The sequence below is a fragment of the Mesoplodon mirus genome (assembly GCF_964341445.2).
Source record: "Mesoplodon mirus genome assembly, chromosome: X".
NCBI lineage: Eukaryota > Metazoa > Chordata > Mammalia > Artiodactyla > Ziphiidae > Mesoplodon > Mesoplodon mirus.
Window position 1 is genome coordinate 41,325,089 of NC_138981.1, and position 23,235 is coordinate 41,348,323.

Consider the following 23,235-nt stretch of genomic DNA (forward strand, 5'->3'; position numbering starts at 1 on the left):
AAACCCACTCTCTTGCTGATGAGCCAAGACTTAGATATATATAAAACAACTAGGAAGCAGTACAGCTACCATTTTCAACCACTTACTATGACCTAGACCCTTTACTAAGGGCTTTATGTACATTACCTAATTTTACCATCACAAAACTATTTGATATGCATTATCACTGCCATTTTACCAATGAGGAAACCAAGGCAGAGACAAGTAGGCTAGCACACCCACGGTTATATGGTAACTAGTGGAGCCTGCATCTGAATCTAAGCTCATTGACCCTAAGCTCTGGTAAGTTTATCTACCTAGAGCCATAAACTGATGGGCTGGAGTAGTAGTGTTGAGGTCCTGCAGGTAGTTGGATACTGCCTTGGGCCTGGAGGAATGGGATGAATTAGACAGGAGAGGAGGGAAATAGGAACCCTAATGCTTTGCTGATGGGAGAGTTAACTGCCATTCTGGAAAGCAATGTGGTACTACTTGGCAAAACTAAGGATGTATATTCCCTGTGATTCAAGAATCCCACTCCTGGATATGTATCTTAGAGAAATTCTCACAGTAGCCAATAAATGGACATATATGAGAATGTGCAATGGTATTGGGTTGGCCAAAAAGTTCGTTCAGGTTTTTCTGTAACATTGTGGAAAAACCCAAATGAACTTTTTGGCCAACCCAATATTTTGGGAAAGTTGGAGGCAGGCAAGCTAGATATTTATGTTGAGGAAATGGATAAGAAAATATGGTTTAATGGATAAGTACTCTATGGTAGATTTTCACTTCACTTCACTTCATTGCTTTGAAGCAATAAACCAGATGTATTAGCTTAGGCTGCCGTAACAAAATATCATAGACTAGGAGGCTGAAACAACAGAAACTGATTTCTCACAGTTCTCACAGTTCAAGATAAAGGTGCTGGCCAGGCCAATTCAGCTGCCCAGTGAGGGTTCTATTCTTGGTTTGCAGACTGCCAATTTCTCACTGTGTCCTCACAGGGCAGTGAGAGAGAGAGCAAGCTCTCTGGTGTCTTTTTCATAAGGGCATGAATTTCATCATGGGAGCCCCACCCTCATGACCTCATCTAAATCTAATGACCTCCTAAGGTCCCATCTCCAAATACCATCACGCTGCAGGGTTAGGGCTTCTATATATGGATTTGCGGAGGACATATAGCACCAGATGTACATATAGCAAAACAGATCCTTAAAACATATCGTTGGGTGAAGAATGGTATCTGCAGCATACAATATCATTTATACATCTTTTAAAAACAAAAAATAATGCTACATATTTTTTAAGAACACATGCAGATTCAAGAATGCACATCAAAGACATCTGTATGGAAGCCTATATAAAGTGGAAAGGGAATGAGACTAGGGGTTGGGAATGATGAGGAACAAAAATACATAAAACAAGAGAGAGACCTTGCACAGATCAATGATGATATTGGGCCATAAATGGAGGAATATAATTAATTCACCTCTTCGCACCTCACATTAAAAAAATGATGGATTGGAATGAGAGGTGAGAAGTAGGCAGACGAGGCAAGCTGCTAGTGCAGCTGAGCAGGCACAAGGTGAGAAAGGCCTGCACAAGGGTGAAGACAATGGGAATGGGAAGGAAGGGACATCCTATAGGACAAGGACATGCAAACTATTATTGAGGAAGGGCAAGTTTGATTGCTTCTTTTCCCAAATCATTTCAGACCCATACTTTTATAAAATACAATAAAATTAATTATAAAAAACTGAAACAAAGACATAAAAACTTACAAGCCCACTGAATCACACCCTTGGATATCATGGCAAGGTCATATGGCTATATAAGTTTCTAAAGACTCCCAATGTCACAAACACACACCACACTTGGAGTTGCACTGCTACAGTAGACAGCAGGTAAAAAAACCAACATCTGTGACTGGATGTGTTAAGAAAGGAAGAATGATGGGAGGTGACTTGCAAGTTTCATGCCAGCCTCACTTCCACTTTGGAAGGGGTAGGGGGGACAGCAGAAAAACCAATAAGGAGGACGAAGTACTTCTTTCACCTGGCTCCTTAGCCTATATATTGCTACAGCTCCCAAGCATGGCCATAACAGCACTGGCTGAGTTTCTCACTTCTGAAATTTCTGAAAGAAACTAAAGCAGTGGACTGAACCTGAAGAGCCCTCAGCAAGGCTGGCATTCCCTTTCCTGGTCACCCTCACAGCAGCAAGGGAAAGAGGAGGGACTGGAAGAAGTAAAGGGATTCCTCCCCACCAACCATACACATACACAACTGCTATGAACCCTTGTCAGTACATTTTTGTCCAGCTAGTGACAATGACTAAGTATACCGTACAATGGGGCCTTTTTCTTTAAACATAAGATGTATCAGTGCTATGAAAATGGAAGAGAAACCACAATGTGTAAAATTCAAAAGGTAGTTCAATCAAGTTCCTGCTAAATTGATGAGCAATTTCTCTATGCAGAGTATTAGCTGGATACTTGTTAAATATTTCCGATTCTTTTGCTAAATAAAATCAAATCAGCCAGACCAAATTCTTAAATATTTTTTAACATGAAAGGAACTATTACTAAATCCTTCCCAAAACTCTTGGTTTGTGTAACACATTCAAACCCCCAAAATCGACAGTACACATATGCTTCTTTAAAGTTCAGTAATGTCAATTTCTATTGTTATTCTCACCAGCATAGCATGCAAAATTCCATTTCTAACTTGAAATTTCAATTCAAAATTCTATACCTCAGAAACTAATTGCTTGAGGATTTGTTTGGTATGATGTAAAAGCCCATAGGGCACCTGTTTCAAATGTTTGCCCCTCCCAATACACACAGACACATACACACACACACACACACACAAACTTGAGATTTGCCATTATAATCTCTTAGGATCACATGTCAACCTGCCCTTTGCCCTAGTAACTGTGAAATGGTGCTCAGTCTCAGTCCAAAGAAATTAGGCAAATGTCTTAGCACATGATAAAATCAGGAACATACTATCCACAGATCCAGTGTTCCTTGATATCTCAACTCCTTGGGTCCCATCCCACTTACGGCACCACTACTGGAAAGGCAGCAGCCAAATCCAGACTCTCCTTGATGTTTCACATCAAATTAATAGCTGGTACCACCATCCCTTCCTTGTTGCTAAAGATTGGAAGAGCAATTTTATCACATGAATGGATTGATTAATAAATAATCAGTAAGTTGCCAGGGTGACTACAGAAACCGTAAAGCTAACCCAAACTGAGAAGCAGGTTATAGTCATCAGTATCAGGAGTTGTTTATCCATTTATAATCTCTCTTTTAGAGCTTCAGCACATCAGAGTCTCTTTGTTTCTATCTAGACTGCGTCCAAAGCCCAGATGCTTGACAACCACATGACAAAGGCAAGAAGAATAAGGTGCCTGGTAAGAACCTGATAGCTCATTAGGGCCACCATTAGCTAGAAGCCTATCTTTGCAGATGTGAATATCATTATCATAGCCATAAAAGCTGACATGTGTAGCAGTGCGCTAAGTACTTTAGAAGCACTAAATTCTTTTAATTTTCAGAGCAAATCTCTGAGTATGCTTTATCATTATCCCCATTTTATAGATGGGGATACTCAGGAACAGAGTTTAAGTAATTTGTCCAAGGTCAGTCAACTAGTATAGTGAATCCAGGACGAAAACTCAGTGCCTGAGCCCTTAGGCATTAGGCCTTGCATTGTCTGTGCTCTCTTAGAGAAAAGGGATAGATCTCCTCTTGTTTAAGTCATCAGGGTAGAATTACTACTTTTGCTTTTGACAAACATAATAATGAGAATGACCACCATGACATGGAAGAGAGGAAACAGATCAGATAATTGGACCTGGGCTCAATCCCTTAAAAGCAGAACAGGTATTAGAGAGTACTGTAGATACCCTTTTACAGTCACCAGAAGTTACTAAAAATTTGGGGCCTGAAGAAAGCCAGTTAATATTTAATATTTTAATATATATTAACAACACTTACTTTTCTAACTACTTTTTGAGGCTTATGGAAATTATGAATTACCTAAAACTATCACTCTTAGATATTCCTGCCTGATCAGGTTTGAGACTAGTTTGCTTCTGCTCCATGAATAGGTTTTTTTCTCTCCCTTCATAGCATATTTATTTCAGAAATTCATTTTCTCTTTTCTTCTTTTCTGTACTTTTATAGAGAAAAAGAAGTCATTCAGCAAATACCGTGAACCTCCCAGAGAAAATAACAACAAAATTGCCTTGGGTAGAGCTCAGGACCATGAGAGCATGAAAGCTATCATTACTTATTAATAAAGCTAAATCACTCAAAAAGAAACCCTAAATATAAAAATAAAAAGTCATGTCAAAGAAAACTTCAAACATTTTTAAGCTAATTTTCCTCTCTTTCCAAACCTAACTTGAAAAAATGTGCTCATGAATCTTAGTCATTCAAGTCAATATAACAAGATTGGTTTTATATACTTAATAATGTATTTAAATCAGTAGAGTAGGGGGCTTCCCTGGTGGTGCAGTGGTTGAGAGTCCACCTGCCGATGCAGGGGACACGGGTTTGTGCCCCAGTCCGGGAAGATCCCACATGCCGTGGAGCGGGTGGGCCCGTGAGCCATGGCCACTGAGCCTGCATGTCCGGAGCCTGTGCTCCGCAACGGGAGAGGCCACAGCAGTGAGAGGCCCGCGTAACGCAAAAAAAAAAAAAAAAAATCAGTAGAGTCAAAATTAAAATTAAATCGGTAGGATCTAGAAGGATGTGCAGCCCCTTCCTCAGAAAACACTGTCCTGTTTTTTTCCTCTAAATAATTCAACTCAAAGTACCAATCAAAAGAATTCTAAAGACTTCCCCCAAAGTCAGTTAACATCACTGGCTCATTGTAGCTGATTAGTACATCCATTTCCAAATTCCTTCTCCCTTGCTGGTCTCCATTTAGAAGCTAGAAAAGGCTAAATACTCCACTTGTTTCCTCAGCCTCCTTTTCAGAATTCTGTTCTGGGATTCTAGAAAAGGCTTTTGTCCTCCTGAGCCACGGGACAAATGCAGGTGATGCTGCCCCTAGCTCACCTTTTCTTGCCTTGAAATGTATACATAATGCCTGGAGCTGCAGCGGCCACCTTGGGATCATGGCAGGAAGGTGAGGAGGATTGCAGAGATGCTGGCTCAAAGTTGAGCCTTTAAATGTATGCCAGCAGCCACCTACCTCCAGACTTCCTGCTTGGTTAAAAAAAATAAATCCCTGCTTGTTTAAGCCTCTATTGGTCAGGTATTCCATTACTTGCAGTATAAAGCGTTACAAATTAATGCATTTAGTCTTTAAAAGCTGTGCTTTAATGCCCTTTTTTTTTTTTTTTTTTTTTTTTTTGAGGTACGCGGGCCTCTCACTGTTGCAGCCTCTCCCATTGCGGAGCACAGGCTCCGGACGCACAGGCTCAGCGGCCATGGCCCACAGGCCCACCTGCTCCGCGGCTTATGGGATCTTCCCGGACAGGGGCACGAACCCATGTCCCCTGCATCAGCAGGCGGACTCTCAACCACTGCGCCACCAGGGAAGCCCTTTAATGCCTTTTTTAAAAAACAGAATAAGATTATTAAGTGACCTATCTAAAGTGTAATTTTCTTTATACATTGAGAAAAATAAATATCTTCTCAAACTTTGAGCACAACAAATATTAGTAAAGTTTATTACCTTCACTGACTTAAGGGATATGTTTGAGATTAATTCTAGAATTTATGGAGAGGGACAACTGATTCTACTGATAAGACTAGAAGAATAGAAAAGCTAAAGGCAGCTGTGAGTTGTATACACATGAGCAGTACATCTGGAGATGGAAACCACAAGTTCATGATCTGTCCCAATACCTGCCTTATGAATATTATGGAGGAAAGTCTACGTCAAGGTAAAAGCAGAGAGTTGTTCATGGGATGGAGGTTCATGAATGTGTGTGTGTGTGTGTGAGTGCGTGCGCATGCGCGCGCGCATGCACATTAGAAGTATGTAGGCTGAAGTAAGCTCCTTGTAACATCCAAGTTCAGCACTCCTGTAATAACATACTGGCTATACTAGCATCTGATGCAAGTTGATGGTCAGAGGAAGTGGCACCAAGAAACAAAGCACCTGCAACACAGTACAACAGTCACATCTGACCTCCCTCTCCCCCAGCAAAGAATCTGTGGGCTTTAGGAACCATGGGCCACTCAGGGTAAGACCTATGGATTAAAAAATCTTGGGTCAGAGTGGAGGGGTGAGATAGAAGGGCAGCACAGCTTCCAACTATACTTCATGAATTGCTAAAGACTTTCAGGGACAGAGGCAGCCTTTTCCCATAGCTGTGAGGTAAGTAAGTGGATGATGGAAGCCCAATGGTAGGAGGGGGTGGTGACTGTGTAATTGTGCTGGGTGTGTTTTAGGACTGGAATCTGAACATCTGCATCAACAGTCCGTGATGCCACAAGATCAAGGATTAAAACAAAAATTATAACATAATCTGATACTCATGACAATGATATTTAAAAGTGGGAAACATTAAAGGTACCAAAATGAAAGCGAGGTTTCCATACTTCATTTGAAGTGGTAAAACACTGATAGCAATAGACCAAAGTCTATATAAGTCACATATATATACTGCAATATCCAGAACAACCACTATGAAAATTATACTAAGAGATATGCTCAAAAACACTATAAATAAATCAAAATAGAATCCTAAAAAAAGTCCCAGTAACCCATAGGAAGGTAAGAAAAGAGAAACAAAGAAACAGAAAACAGATAATAATATATCCAACATAAGCATTAACAAATCAATCACCTTAAATGTAAATGATCTAAATACATTAATCAAAGAGATACAGATTTGCAGAGTAGATTTTAAAAGCATGACAAACTACATGCTGTACACAGGAAACTCATTTCAAATTCAATATATAGGTCAGTTGGAAGTAAAAGGATGGAAAAAAATACACCAGGGAAACACTAATTTTAAAAAAGCAAGAATGGCTATATCAGTATCTGATAACCTAGACTTCAGAGCAAAGAAAATTACTAGAGAAAAGAGGGACATTACATAATGATAAAAGAATCAATCCACCAGGAAGACACAACAAACTTAAATGTGTATGCACAGGACTTCCCTGGTGGCCCACTGGTTAAGGACCCACCTGCCAATGCAGAAGACATGGGTTCAAGTCCTGGTACGGGAAGATCCCACACACCGTGGAGCAACTAAGCCCATGTGCCACAACTACTGAAGCCCGTGTGCCTAGAGCCTGTGCTCTGCAACAAGAGAAGCCACCGCACCACAACGAAGAGTAGCCCCCGCTCACCGCAACTAGAGAAAGCCCACACGCAGCAATGAAGACCCAACGCAGCCAAAAATAAATAAATAAATAAATTCATTTAAAAAAAATGTGTATGCAACAGAACCTCAAAATGTATGAAGCAAAACCAAAACAACAGAACCTCAAAATATATGAAGCAAAACCAACAGAGCTAAAAGGAGAAATAGACAAAGCCACAATTATAGTTGGGGACTTCTACAATCCTCTCAGCAACCAACAGAACCTAATTAATATATATAGAACACTCCACCCAACAATGGCAGAATACAAACTCTTTTCAAGTGTGCATGAAACATTCACCAAGACAGAATATATGCAGGTCCATAAAAGAAATGTCAACAAATTTAAAAGAATGAAAATCATATAGATTATATTCTTTTGATAATGGAATGAGACTAGAAATCAGTAACAGAAAGATAGCAGGAAAGTCTCCAAATGCTTGGAAATTAAACAACACACTTCTAAATAGTCTATGGGTCAAAGAGGAAATTGCAAAAGGAACTTTTAAAAATAGATATAACTGAAAGAAATGAAAATACAACATACCAAAATAAGTGGAATGCAGCTAAAGCAGTGTTGAGAGGGAAATTTACAACACTAAATAATTATATTAGAAATGAGGAAAGATCTCAAATCAACAGCCTAAGTTCCTACTTCAAGAAATTAGAAAAAGATGAGTAAAATACCCTAAAAGCAAGCATAAATAAGGAAACAACAAAAATTAGAGCAGAAATCAATGAAACTGATGAAAACAACAGAGAAAATCAATCAAATACAAAGCTTGTTCTTCAAAAAATATATCAATAAAATTGACAAATCTCTAGCAAGACTGAAAAAAATTTTTAAAGAGAAAAGATACAAATCACCAATACCAGAAATGAAACAGGGGTTATCCTCACAGATCCTAGAGCCATTAAAAAGATAATGAGGGAATATTTTGACCAACTTTACATATGTAAATTCAAACACTTAGAAAAAAATTGATAAATTTCTCAAAACCACAAACTAACAAAACTCAATCAAGATGAAATAATCTAAATAGTCCTATAACTTTTAAAGAGCCTGGATTTTTAACTAAAAGCCAAAAAGAAACTCCTATGCCCAGCTGGCTTTACTAGAGAATTTCACCAAATATTTAAACAAGAATTAACACCAATTTTATGCAATCTCTTCCAGAAAATAAAAGAGGAAAGAACTCTTCCCACTTCATTTCATTAAGTCAGTATTATCTTGGTACCAAAACTAGATAACACAGTTCAATCAAAGAAAACTACAGACCAGTATCTCTCATGAACGTAGATGCAAAAATCCTCCACCAAAAAACTAGCAAATTAAGTCCAGCTATGTGTACAAAGAATTATATACTATGACCAAGGGGGATTTACTATGCAAGGCTGGATCAACATTCAAAAAGCAATCAATGTAATCCACCATATCAACAAGTAAAGAAGAAAATTCAAATGACCATATTAATTGATACAGGTAAACACATTTGACAAAATCCAACACCCATTCAAGATTTTTTAAAAAACTCTCAGCAAGTTAGGAACAGAGGAGAATTTCTTGGTAATGAGCATCTACAAGAAACCTACAGCTCACATCATACTTAACAGAAAAGACTAAATGTACTTCCCCTAAGATCAGGAACAAGGCAAAAATATCTGCTTTCATCACTCTTATTCAACATATTACGAGAAGTTCTACTCACTGCAATAAGGCAAGAAAATCAAGTAAAAAGGATACAGATTGGAATGGAAGAAATATAACTGTCTCTATTTGTAGGTGACAAGATTGTCTATATTTTAAAAATCCCACAGAATTTACCCCCAAAATTCTTAAAACTAATATTGAGTTCATCAGGGCCACAGGATACAAGATCAACATAAAAAATCAATCACACTTCTATATACTAACAATGAACACAGGAAACTGAAATTTAAAACATAATGTCATTTACAATCACTCCAAAGAAAACAAAACACAAAGCATGTACAGGATCTGTAAGCTGAAAATTAGAAAATGCTGATGAAAAAAAATCAAAGATGACCTAAAGAAATGGAGAGACATATCATGTTCATGAATTGGAAGACTCGACATAGTAAAGATGCCAATGCTCCACTAATCGATCTAAGGTTTAATACAATTCCTATCAAAATTCCAGCGAAGTTATTTGTAGACTTAGATGAACTTATTCTAAAATTCATATGGAAAGGTGCAGGCCCTAGACAAAGAAGAATCTTGACAAAGAAAAATAAAGTGGGAAAAATCACTATACCTGATATTAAGGTTTACTATATTACTACAGTAATAAAAACAGTGTGGCACTGGCAGAGGGATAGACATAGACCAATGGAACAGAATAAAGAACACGGAAAGAAACCCACACAAATATGCTCAAATGATTTTTTCCAAAGGTGTAAAAGCAATTCAGTGGAGCAAAGATACCCTTTTCAACAAACGGTGCTGGAGTAATTGAACATCCAAAGGCAAAATCAAATGAACCCTGACCTAAAGCTCACACTTTATACAAAAATTAACTCAAAACAGATCACAGACTTGAACAGAAAGTGTAAAACTACAAAAATTTTAGGAAAAAAGACAGGAAAAATTCTTCAGGATCTAGGGCTGAGCAGAGACTTAGTATCAAAGCATGATCCATAAAAGGAAAAAAATTGATAAGTTGGAGCTCATCAAAATTTGAAATTTTTTTGTTCTGCAAAAGACAGTTAACAGGACAAAATGACAAGCTACAGATTGGAAGAAAATATGTGCAAACCACATCTTAGACAAAGGGCTAGTATCTAGAATGTATAAAGAATTCTCAAAGCTCAACAGTTAAAAAAACAATCCAATTAGAAACAGGCAAAAGCCATAAAAAGACATTTCACCAAGGTGGATATACAGATGGCAAATAAGCACATGAAAAGATACTCAACTCATTAGCCATCACAGAAGTGACAACTAAACCCACAATAAGATATCATTACACACCTATCAGACAGCTAAAATGAAAAACAGTGACAACACTAAATGCTGACTAGGATGCAGAGAAACTAGATCACTCATACACTGTTGCTGGGACTGTAAAATGGTACATTTGCTCTCAAAAACAGTTTGGTAGTTTTTTTTATAAAACTAAACATGCAATTATCGTAAGATCCAGCAATTGCACTCTTGGGCATTTATCCCAGAAAATGAAAACACATGTCCACACCAAAACCTGTACATCAATGTTTGTTAGCAGCTTTATTCTTAACAACCAAAAGCTGGAAATAGCCCAGATATCCTTCAATAGGTAAATGGTTAAAGAAACTGTGGTACATACACAGAATACTACTCAGCGATAAAATGAACAACTGATAAACACAACTACCTGGATAAATCTCCAGAGAATTATGCCAAGTGAAAAAAAAAAATCCCAAGAGGTACATACTTTATGATTCCATTTATCTAATATTTTCAAAGTAATAAAATTTTAGATATAGAGAACAGGAATTAGGATGTGGTGAGGAATGGCAAGACGGGGTGGGGGGAGGTGCGGAGGTTGATGGGAAGGAGGTAAGTGTGGTTATAAAAGGGCAACAGGAGGGATCCTTGTGATAATGGGACTGTTCCATATCTTCACTGTCATGGTGGTCACAGTAACCTACACATGTGATGAACTGTATAGACAAAATGCACACATGCAAATGAGTACAAGTAAAACTGGGAAAATCTGAATAAGATCGGTATATTATATTAATGTTAATATCCTGGTTGCACTATTATACTATAGTTTTGCAATGTTACCAGTGGGAAAGTGGGTAAAGGGTACACAGGATCTCTCTCTGTGTTATTTCTTATAGCTGCATGTAAATGTACAAGTATCTCCATAAAAATTTCAATTAACAATAAAAGGAAAGAGAGGGTTTACTTTCCTCAGTAACTAGGAGAGGTTCTACTCAGGTGCCTTTTATAAGGTATTAAGTATGAACATGAATACAGGTGAGCAATGAATGACTGAAGTCTCACAGAAATGAGATGGGAGATAGTCCTATAAATGACAAAACAAACATCTCTGTTTCAATCACCAAACACAAGTGAAGAAGAAAAGGTGGTCTAAATTAACCATTAAGCCATGTGAACTGACCTGTTCTCCCCCCAAACTCTAGCAGTTTGTTACCATTCTCTTCTTTGGAATGCCAAATACATAGTTAGGAAAGCAAAGAATTTGGCCTTCAACTGGCCAAGCTTGTCACTTTGTCACAGTGGAGTTCCCAGGTCAAATTCCGGCATCCTGGGGCCTGGTTAATGAGGGAGTGAAAATGCCTACCTCTCCCTTCTTTTTGCTTTGCGGAATTCCCCCTACAAAGCTGGCTCTGCCCTTTCTACAACTGTAGGAACAGGATAAACTCAGGAAATGACCCAAGAAGTCCCTTTACATTTGCACTAGTGCATATCTGGAATCCTATTCTTGGGAGACTGGTCTGCTAAAGGGTCCTGCCTGATGAATGAGCAGAGAAAAATCTGCTGCCTCCAGAAAAAGCCAAACTGGATGCCAACAAGGAAAAGAGAAGCTTCCCACTGCATGGCACAACAGGCCACAGAGAGGCTTTGAGTCACAACTTGCATGGTGACATCTTCAGGCTGTCCTGGCTGCTTTGTATAAACCACGCATCCTGAGAGGCTTATCGCCGATTGAAGTCACAAAAGCAAATGCCTTTCTTCCTCCTTTATATTCACTCTTGCTAAAATAAATATTTTTTCCCACAGGGGCAGTGGAAAACACTAGTGAGTAGCATTCCAAAGATGATTCTCCTAAACTGTGTCTATCCCTGCTAGTTTCTAGGCATGGCTGCTACAGGTAGACAGGGGCAATCGACAGGCACCTATTCATGGCCTGCCCTGGGTAAGGAAGGGCAAGCCAAAGGGCATCAATCCTAGTTTCTCAGTCAGCTGAGGAATGTTACAACCACACATAAAGAATGCAAAACACAACACAGCCAATAAACCAGTAAATGAGTGGTCTGGACAATATGAGTGTTCAGGGTTATGGAGCCAAAGAGATGGCTCCTACTGAGATGATCAGGGAAGGCTTTAATGAGGAGGGGGGATTAGAGCCAGGTTTCGAGGGAAGACTAGGATCTGGATGGGAAGAGGAAGAGGTATGAGAATGCTGTTGGGGAAAGGAGCAAGTAAACCAATAGTTGAGTGGAAAAGTCCAAAATATATTCAAAGGACAGACAGTGAGCTTACCGGTTTAAATGGAGTGTTTTCCATTATGAAAAAGAAGATTGTTAAGAAAGAATGGTATTGTTTGAATTTTTACAATGATAATATACTCGTGTTACTTGTATAATTAAAAAACACAAAAAAATTTTAAAGAAAGGGATGCTAAGGCTGAGGAGAGCATCTAAACTCACAGGTTTGAGTCTGTGGCTGGTGTGGCAAACAAAGTTTCCTGGCTCCCAACAGCCATTAATTGCTCCCTTTTCTCTTTCCCAGCTCCAAAAATAGATGGTGAAAAATCAAGCTCCCAATGTCCCTTGTAGCAAAGGATAGCCATGTGACTCAAGTTTAGCCAATAAGAGGTAGGGTAGAAACCTAATGGGGGACTGGGAAACATTTTGTTTTCTGATATAAGAGCCTTCCCCCACCCCTCCTTCCTGCTTGTCTTGAACACTGTTGTAAGAAGTTGTGATGTCCGGAACTGAGGCAACCATCTTGCAACCATGAGGTCACAAGCCTAAGAAAGTAAAGCCAACATTCTGAAGATGGCAAAATGGAGAGAGAAAAAGAATCTGAGTATCCTAAGTGACATAGCTATAAAGTTCAGGACAGAATATAAAAATGACCGAAGTTAGGTGTTTGATCCCTGAATAGGCAAAGTGACTCTAATTTCTGAAATGCAAATTAACATTTAGGAATAGCAATGGAGTTTTATGTCATTTCCAAAGTTATGAATAGCAGCTTCAAGAAGTGGCCCAGTCTGAAATCATGTGATTTCAAGGACATTTCAATAGTTACCAGGAACAAGTAACAGAAAACTAAATCAAAACCATCCTGTGATCTGGCACAGTAAACACCTATTGTTTGTCCAGCAATTCCCCACCACCAACTCCTTTCTTTGGCTATTTATTTTTTTAACAGTTTCACTGAGGTATAGTTTATATATCATATGGTAGTTCTAATTTTAGTTTTTTTGAGGAACCTCCATATGTTTTCCATAGTGGCTTACATTCCCACAAACAGTGTACAAGGGTTCTCTTTTCTCCATATCCTTGCCAACATTTGTTACTTGTGTTCTATTTGATGATAGCATTCTAAGAGGTGTGAGGTGATATCTCATTGTAGTTTTGATTTGCATTTCTCTGATGATCAGCAATGTTGAGCATATTTTTCATGTGCCTGTTGGCCATCTGTATGTCTTCTTTGGGAAAATGTCTATTTAGGTCTTCTGCCCATTTTTAAATTGGGTTATTTGTTATTTTGATATTGAGTTACACAAGCTGTTTATATATTTTGGATATTAGTCCCTTAACTGAGTATAGAGCCAAAGAAAATGAAAACACTAATTCAAAAAGATACATGCACCCTAATGTTCATAGCAGCATTATTTACAATAGTCAAGATGTAGAAGGAAACTGTCTATCATAAAGTTCAATCATTTAAAATATACAATACAAAGGAGTTTACTATAAATACAAAGTTGCACAATCTTTGCCATAATCTAATTTCAGAACACTTTCATCATCCCAAAAAGAAACCCCATATGCATTAGCAGTCGCTCCCCACTTCCTCCCTTCCCCCACACAGGTCTAGGCAACGATTAATCTTTCTGTCACTATAGATTTGCCTATTCTGTACATTTCACATAAATGGGATCATACAATATGTAGTCTTTTGCATATCGCTTGTGGTATAATGTTTTTGAGGTTCATCTATGTTGTGGTATGTATCAATATTTCATTCCTTGTTATGGCTAAATAATATTCCATTGTATTGATATACCACATTTTGTTTATCCATTCGCCAGCTGATGGACATTTGGGTTGTTTCTACTTTTTGGCTATTATAAATAATGCTGTTATGAACATTCATGTACACATTTTTTGTGGACATATGTTTTCTTTTCTCTTGGGTCTATACCTAGGAGTGCTGTGTCATATAGTAACTCTATGTTTAAACTTTCATGGAACTGCAGACTTTTCCATAGCAGCAGCACTATTATACATTCCTACCAGCAACATAAGAGGGTTTCAATTACTACACATCCTTGTCAACACTTGGTATTGTCTGTTTTGTTATAGCCATTCTAGTGAGTGTGAAGTAATATCTCATTGTGGTTTTAATTTCCATCTCTCTAATGACTAATGATATTGAGCATCTTTTCATGTGTTTATTGGATATTTGAGTGTCTTTGGAGTAATGTCTACTCAGATCTTTTGCTCATTTTTAACTGGATTATTTATCTCTTTATTGTTGAGTTTTTAGAGTCCTTTATATATACTGGATATAAATGCCTCATCATATATATGCTTTGCAACTATTTTCTCCCTGTTAAAATAACTCTAGTTGCCTTTTCAGTTTTTTGATGGTTTCTTCTGAAGCACAACTTTGGCTATTTATTTCAGCATTATTTATAACAGCAAAAGCCTGGAAATAATACAACTATACATCAAGAGGGGATGAGTTAAACAAACTATGGTATGTCCACACAATGGAGTACTATGTAGCTACAAACGGAATACACATTCCAATGGAATGAGTATAGCTCTGCATACGACTATTAAGAAATCTCCAAGATATACCTGTTAAAACGAAAAATGGAAGGTGCAAGAGAATACATAGAGTATGCTACCATTTATTTAATAAGAGGCCATGTAAATATAGTTAAGAATTTGCTGTTTTAAAAAACAAAAACAAAAAAGGAAGGATAACCCAAGCTAAATAGTTTTTTTTTAATGTTACTTCTAGAGGGAGTGAGGGAGGGAACAAGACTGAAGGGACAGGGAGAAAAGCTAGGACTTGTCTGAACGCACCTCACTTTGTAAATTTGACTTTGAAACCACAGAAATGTTTTACTTTTACATTATAATAGAACAAAAAATTTTAAGTTAAAAATGAAAAGCAAAATGCAACAATCAACCTAACTGGGTATTGAGTTGGTGACTTAACCATACTTAAATGAAATTAAAACCCAGTAATTTGACCATACATTCCTAGGGGGATAAATCCTAAAAACAATAAGAAATACAAAGAAATCTTAACCTATTTTCAAAACTCAAATTGTTAATAATAATGTTATTATTACTCAAAAACTATTATATGGATATATATTTTTATTTATGGTAGAATAAAGCAAGTAATTATGTTAATGTCCTTATGAATCAAGATTTTCAATGTAAGTAAAAGATAAGTAAAGAATCAAAGAAGTTAAATAAAAATCCTATAATCCTTACTTGGCATTTCAAATATCAGTGTGGATTCATGTGGTATTTTATCTTTAAAAACGTATACATATTTTCTAGCCTTGTTTTAAGAGAATGAAAATTCAAGCCACAGACTGGGAGAAAATATTTGTAAACCACATATCCAACAACGGACTTGTATCCGGAATATATAAAGAACTCTCAAAACTCAACAGTAAGGAAACAACTCAATTAAAGATGGGCAAAAGACACAAACAGACATTTCACCAAAGAGGATATACGGATGGCAAATAAGCACATGAAAAGATGTTCAACATCATTCCTAAGCCATTAGGGAAATAAAAGTTTAAATCAGGATGAGTTACCACTATACACCTATGAGATTGTCTAGAATCCAAAACACTGCCCATGGCAAATGCTTTCAAGAATCCGGAAGAACAGGAACTCTCATTTGTTGCTGGTGGGAATGCAAAATGGTACAGCCACTTTGGAAGACTGTTCAGCAATTTCTTATAAAATTAAACATACACCTATGGCCAGTTCCAAATTTACATGAAAATCAAGGATCCTGCCATTCATAGGAAAGCAGTGAGCATTTTGCTGCAGTTTTCAACTTCTCACATATATAAGCAAAGCTTTCCTTGTTTAACAAGTATCAAGAGAAAGGTGAGAAATCTTCTCATGTCAGTTGAAAATGAAGTGTGTGACTGCTTATCTCAAATTTGACTCAGAATTACGTGTCTATGTGGCAAAATACAAGCATCGGTTTCACACTGAAGAGCTAATTTTTATTCTTTATTTTTAGTTTTTTAAAAATCATATTCTTATGTATATAGGTCTACAAGGAGATTAAGATTATAATGATTGTATAACTGCCTATATTTGAGCCTGATCATGCCAGTCAGTAAAAAAAAAACCTTAATTTTTAGGCCTCACATAAAATTGTGTCTTAGGCTCTATTTTTATTCATATTGCTTTGTCAATATGATTTTAGTAGCTTTGCTTATTTAACACTGTCTATATTTTCATGTTGTAAACAGCGTTAATTAAAATGAATTTATAACCTTAATTTAAATTAAATCAACTGAACCTACTTTTTGAAAAAGTAAATCCCACCTTGGATTAAAACAGTTATTTAACAGAAATATATGATGCTGCCTTATGAATTTTTTTAATGTATGAAAAGGAAACAAAGGAAAGCTAAGCTTAACTACCTGTTTGTTTCTCAAGAAAACCTGGCTAAAAGTCATTTTTTGTTTTAAATAAGGGAGAAAACTACTCTTGCTCATACCATTATACCACATTTCATACCTTACGGCACTCTCTACAGTAGAAACTCTGAGAGGATTTTTAGGCCTACTTGAATAAGGAGAAAAGAGGAGAAACCAAGTAGGAAATTTTACAATACAACAAGAAAGAAACCCTTGACCTTTCCCCTAGTACACTCCCACTGGTGTTAGAGTTGAGATCCCTTGTGAGAAAAGGAAACCACACAGACTAGGTTAATTAATTTGCTGAAATCAACAAATCCACAGAAAACTATTACTCAAAAAGACAATTATTATTGGATCACTACATCTACAACTCATGGATCATGTTAAGGTACCATGGGCTATAGAAATCATCTTTATGCAGGAGTTCCCCAAGACCTGAAAATCATTTCAAAGGTTCCTCTGGTTACGTAAAAAGATTGTGGAATGATGAAAATATGTTGGAACTAGTTAGATAGAGGTGACAGTTGCAAAACACTGTGAATGTACTAAATGCCACTGAATTGTACACTTTGAAATGGTTAATGGTTTATTTTATGTTATGTGAATTGTACCTTAATAAAAAACAGAAACTAAAAAACACTGAGAAAGGCTGACTAGGATCAGTTGAGACTTCCTGAAGGGTAAGAGACTAGATTTGGCCTTGAAGGATGTTGAAGATCAGAATTTAAATCAGAGGCAAGAATTGGTGGAGATGGCTCTAATGAGAGTGTTTTTCAAACGCTGACTGCCACAATAACAGATTTTAGTGCAACCCAGTTCACGCACACACGTGACAGAAACAAAAGTTCATGAAACAATACTTACTCTTCCCAAGCATAATACACTGATTCTTTTATTCTATTCTACCCTAGTCTGTTTATTTTTTTCTTTTTCTTTTTCCTAAATCCTGGTCATGATTCATTAAATTGATCTCACAAAATGAGTGACAAACTCTGATGGCCTGGGCTCTCAGGTTAAGGGCTTTGGACCTGATGCAGGTTATTTTAAGGCCATGGAATTGACCACTAAGAACATAGCCAGGAATCTGCAGGCAGAATTTTAGGCTGGAAAACCCTCTACCTTGTGAATAAAGTGATTGTTTTACGATTATATTTGTCATTGAGCTAAATTTAAATTGGCTTAGCTAACACCACACGATAAATCAATATGTGTACTATGTATTACTCAGTTTTTCTCTCTCAGTTGTTTATCATTTAAATTGCTGGTAAATTTCCCAAAGAGTGATTTTTCCTACATTAATATATAGGCTTATATTAATCTAGATAAAAATAAATTTCAAGGTATTTCTGTAAGAGAGACAGTTTCTAAATATGCTTTATTTTACTGTTGTGAATTCAAAAAAATTCTTTTTCTTCTTAAGGAAACAGTTGCTTCACTATAAATTAGAGGATAGACTATTTACGACAAACCCTCCTAAGATGGTGGCGAGGTAGCTTCATAAAAAACAGAAAGTGTGCTCCTCATTATTCATTAGAGACATTCAGGATCAGCTACACAACCATCTGTCTAAAATGCTGTAGAAAGGATTTTCAGCTTTGGCTGGAAGTGTCCCTTTTAACTTTAATATCCTATCATTCTTGACAATATGCCTGAGATTCTCTTAGCTCAATACAAATCCAGCATGTAAATTCTTGGAAAAAAGATACTTCGGGTCTGGAATTGTGATCTTTCCCTAAGGTTTGCAATTAATTCACATCAGAATAATTTTAACATCATCAGTGATATAAATGCTTATATTTTAGAAAGCACAATACTTCTTGTATTTCAGATATAGGAGAGGTTGCACATCACCTAGCTGTGGACAGAAACCAATCTATCGCTCATGACTGACTACCAGCAGCTAATTAAGGGGGGGAGCAAGTTCCTTCTTTAATTTCTAAGAAAAAGCACAAAGTTAGTTAGCTTGTGTTATAATTTTAAACCCAAACAGCCAGTAATTATGCTATCTCCAGGAGGCCAAGGTTTTTCTCTCAATAATTTAATTAAGCAGACAAAGCTCTGTAATAGGCAGGAGGGAGGCGGGGATAGAAAGGCCAGATTTGGCTTTACTGACTCTCTGACCATTTCGTGCCAGAGAACATCCAGTCTTTTAACTAAGTGCACGGTTTTAAAAATATCAATTTTTTGGCAACATATAGCACATTTAGCCCCAAGGCTAGTGTAACAATTTTTTTAATGCAGCCACCTGCTTTGGGCACATACTAGGACACTCAGTATATAAATACTGATTTGTTGAATGACAGCCCAAGGTATCTAATAAGTATACTATCATTCTCTAGTTCTCACACACACACACCCTCCTATTGGTCTGAGGCATGAAGTAAATAAATATTTTTTAAAATACACTCACAAGTCTAGAAGCAGACCCACACATATTTTGGATACTTGACTTATGACAAAAGTAGCTCTGCAGAGAAGTGGAGAAAAGGTGGCCATTTCTAAAAAATGTATTAAGGACAACAGAACCCAAATGGAGTTGCTTATGCTAAGCCCCATGTTACCAAACTGAAATTTAACTTAGTTACAGTTCCAGCTCTCCCAGAAATAGAATCTTAAACCAATCAACCATGAATCTCCTAATCAGCATTAGTTAGGTAATCTGCCTGATAAACCCCTGCCATTCCCTATAAGGAAAGTAACCTTACAATAACCAATCCGATTTTTTGCCTAGTACAACTTCCCTACAAAATCTCTTGCCTTGTATAGCTCTTCAGAGCTCCTTTCCATCTGCCTGATTCATTAATCACTGAATAAAGCCAGTAAGCTCTTTAAAATTTACTCAGAATTTTGTTTTTTAACAAATGGTTCTGGGTTAACTGAATATCCACATGGGGAAAAATACAACCTGACCCCTACCTCTTTTCATACACACACACGAAAATGTATTCTAGTTAGATTATAGATCTAAACATGAAAGGTAAAGACAACGAAATTTCCAGATGACACAGGAAAATATCATCATGAACTTGGTGTAAGGAACTATTTCTTAAATAGGAAACAAAAAGCACTAATTTAAAGGAAAAATTCTTCATCAAAAACATCATTAAGAGGGCCTCCCTGGTGGCGCAGTGGTTGAGAGTCCGCCTGCCGATGCAGGGGATACGGGTTCGTGCCCCGGTCTGGGAGGATCCCATGTGCCGCGGAGCGGCTGGGCCCGTGAGCCATGGCCGCTGGGCCTGCGCATCCGGAGCCTGTGCTCCGCGACGGGAGAGGCCACGACAGTGAGAGGCCCGCATACCGCAAAAAGAAAAACAAACAAACAAACAAACAAAAAAACATCATTAAGAGAGGAAAAAGGCCAACCACAGACTAAAAGATTCTTACGACACAAATATCTGACAAAGGAGCCATATCCAAAATCTGTGTAGAACTCCTACAAATCACTAAGAAAAGGGCAGGCAACCCAACAGAGATTAGACAAACGACAAATAGACACCACACAAAAGAGAATATCCAAATGACCAATAAATGTGTGAAATGTGCTCAATTTTGTTAGGAATCAGAGAATCATGGATTAAAACTACAGAGTCACACTACACCCACTGACCGAAACAACTAAAATTTAAGAGACTAACAATATCAAGTGTTAGAAAGGCTATGGAGCAACAGGAACATAAAATGCTGGTGGGAATTTAAATTGGTATAAGCACTGTGACAACATCCACCAAAGCTGAACATAAGAATGCCATTTGAAAAATTAAAAATTAAAAAAATATATTAAAAAAAGAACTTTACTAAAAAATTTGATCTGGCAATTGTACTGAGAGACATGAACAGGAATAGTCACAGCAAACTATTCTTAATAACCCCAAACAAACCAAATCTCTATCAAGAGTAAAATGTGTATATAAATGATGTCATACTCATACAGTGGAATACTCTAGAGCAATGAAAACATACAAACTATCTCTAAAGACAGCCACATGAACAAATCCCACCAACAATGTTGAGCTTAAAAAAAAAAAAAAAAGCCAGTCACAAAAGAATAAAAACCAGACATTTGCATTGATAGAAATTTCAAAAGCAAGCCAAACTGAACTATAGTGGTAGCAGCCAGGAGAGGGGTAGCCTTTGGAGAATAGGGAAGGGGTAAAGACCAGAAAGGGTCATAGGTAGGGTTTCCATGTAAAATACAAGCTGCTCAGTTAAATTTGAATTTCAGATAAACAGCAAAGAATCTTTTAATATATGTAGGTCCCATGCAGTATTTGGGACATGTATTTTTACTTGGTAAATCCGGCAACCCTAGTCAACGTTGATGCTTTGGGAGTCCTGGTAATATTTTCTATCCTGATGTTCATTCTGTGATCATCCATTGTGCATTTTTCTGTATACGTGTTATACTTCACAATTAAAAAAAACTTTAAAAAAAGCAAAAGTACACTCAGTGCAGCCTTGCAGATTTTAAAATATCTCATTCAACCACTGTTCTTCCTTCCCACCCTTAATCACTGCATGTGAGAGCTGTGGATCTGAAGTGTCGCTAGGCCCAAAGCTGTGGGCTCTACGTTCAATTTTGATTACAATTACTTTTACACAGCATGCTTCTTTACTTCTGGAATCTTTTTTCATGCCCTGCCTTTCAGGGGTCTTACTTAATTTGTGTGACTGGCTTAATCTTACCAAAGGGCAACGTTAGGCTGGAAGGCCAGCCTCTACGCATCAGCCAAGAAATGCACAAACCAGTGGTCAAGAAACAAGTTGAACTGGCCAGCTAACCTGTGGGGGGGGGGGGTCAGAATGCAGTGGCCTGAAGCTATAAAGATAAGTGGTACTTTAGGGCCAACAACTTGGATGCAGACACCGTTCAGGATCCATAAAGTCGAATGCTTCAATCTGCTGCCTGCTTTCTAACTTAACACAGGTTTACACAAATACGTTGAGTGGCTCCAGCAAGTTCCCTTCCATCAGTGTATTACTTACCTACTTCCTACAGACACAACTGGAAAACCCAAGTAAAGAGTAGTGACCCGTGCAAACAAAAATCTGAATCATTTTTCTGCTGTGGTTTAAATAAGATGCTATTTACTGGCAAAAGTTCTTGCACGCTCAGGGTTTTTAATGTTGTGTTGTGTCGTTTGGTACTTTCATCTTGTTTTGAAATAAACCATTCCCAATTCTAAATGAAGAAAGAACTCCTCCAACTTTGGATCCTTCACTATAAAGTTTAGGATCAAACTTTATAGGCAGGTGGAACCCTTATCTGCCCCCTACCAGCCTTGAGAGTGCCAGGTTTCTTCACTCTAATAGCAAACTCTTTCACAAAGGGTATTAGGGTCGTGATTAGGCTCCTGGGCTGTGGAGACTGGTTGCCTGGAGGGAACCCAGCTTCACCACTGAGATTGTGTAGCTCTGGCCAGTGAGTGACTGACTCATCACTCTGTGCCTCAGTTTCCTCCACTGCAAAATGGGAATTAAAAATAGTAGCTAATACAAAGGGCTGTTGGGAACATCTAATGCTGTGTAAGGTGATTAAAGCACAGCTCCTGGCACACCTTCAACGCTCATCGATGATTATCATCATCAACCTACCATCGGCTACCTTCGAGGGTCCTAACACCTATAAGGACTCTACTTCTGTATCTAACGTAGGAAAAGTATCCAGATGCAGTTGGAGAGAGGGGGAAGGGGAGGTAGAGAGTAAGGGTTCCACCAGCCTACAAATTTTGGTCCAAGCTGAGCCCAGTCCACAGAAGGCGAAGCAGCGTCAGGAGGCCTCCCGTAGGGGCCGAGGAAGTGTCCACACCTGGACCCCAGACTCCGGCAGGAACCTCTGACCTCGGGCGCCCTCACTACTCACGTTGCGGTTGAAGCTGTTGCCCGGCAGCAGCGGCAGCGCCATGGCTCTCAGCGTCCGAGGGTCAAGGGGCCGAGAAGAGGGGCCGGCAGGCAGCTGCCACCCGGCGGCCGCGCTGTTTGACCCCCGACCCCACGTTACCTAGAGACCGAAATGGGTGTCACGAAAGGAGAAGGGGCTTCGGCAGGCCGTGGGCTCGGGGCGGGGCCGGGGCGGGGCCGGGGCGGGGCTAGGGGAAACGCTCCCCGCCCGCACCTCCCCCCGCCCAACCCACCCACTCAGCCGGGTACGGGTCTCCAGAGGCTTTTCTCTCCACACGCACTGTGCAGGCACAAAGGCTGAAGAGCGCACCATTCCCCGCCCCCGCGGCTCGCTGGTTTAACCCTTGGATAGGGCTCAAAGCCTTTCATGTACTGAAGCTCTGTC

General features: G+C 38.3%; 1 protein-coding gene across 1 annotated transcript in view; it reads right to left on the bottom strand.

The window, feature by feature from the left end:
• Positions 1–22,939, bottom strand: part of EFHC2 (EF-hand domain containing 2) — a gene marked incomplete at its 3' end in the record, with an annotated part of 156,992 nt that extends 134,053 nt beyond the window's left edge. The window contains 1 exon segment of the mRNA XM_082610003.1: positions 22,813–22,939. Coding sequence (XP_082466129.1) covers positions 22,813–22,854 — 42 coding nt within the window. The 5' untranslated portion in view covers positions 22,855–22,939.
• Positions 22,940–23,235: the final 296 nt, after the last annotated feature.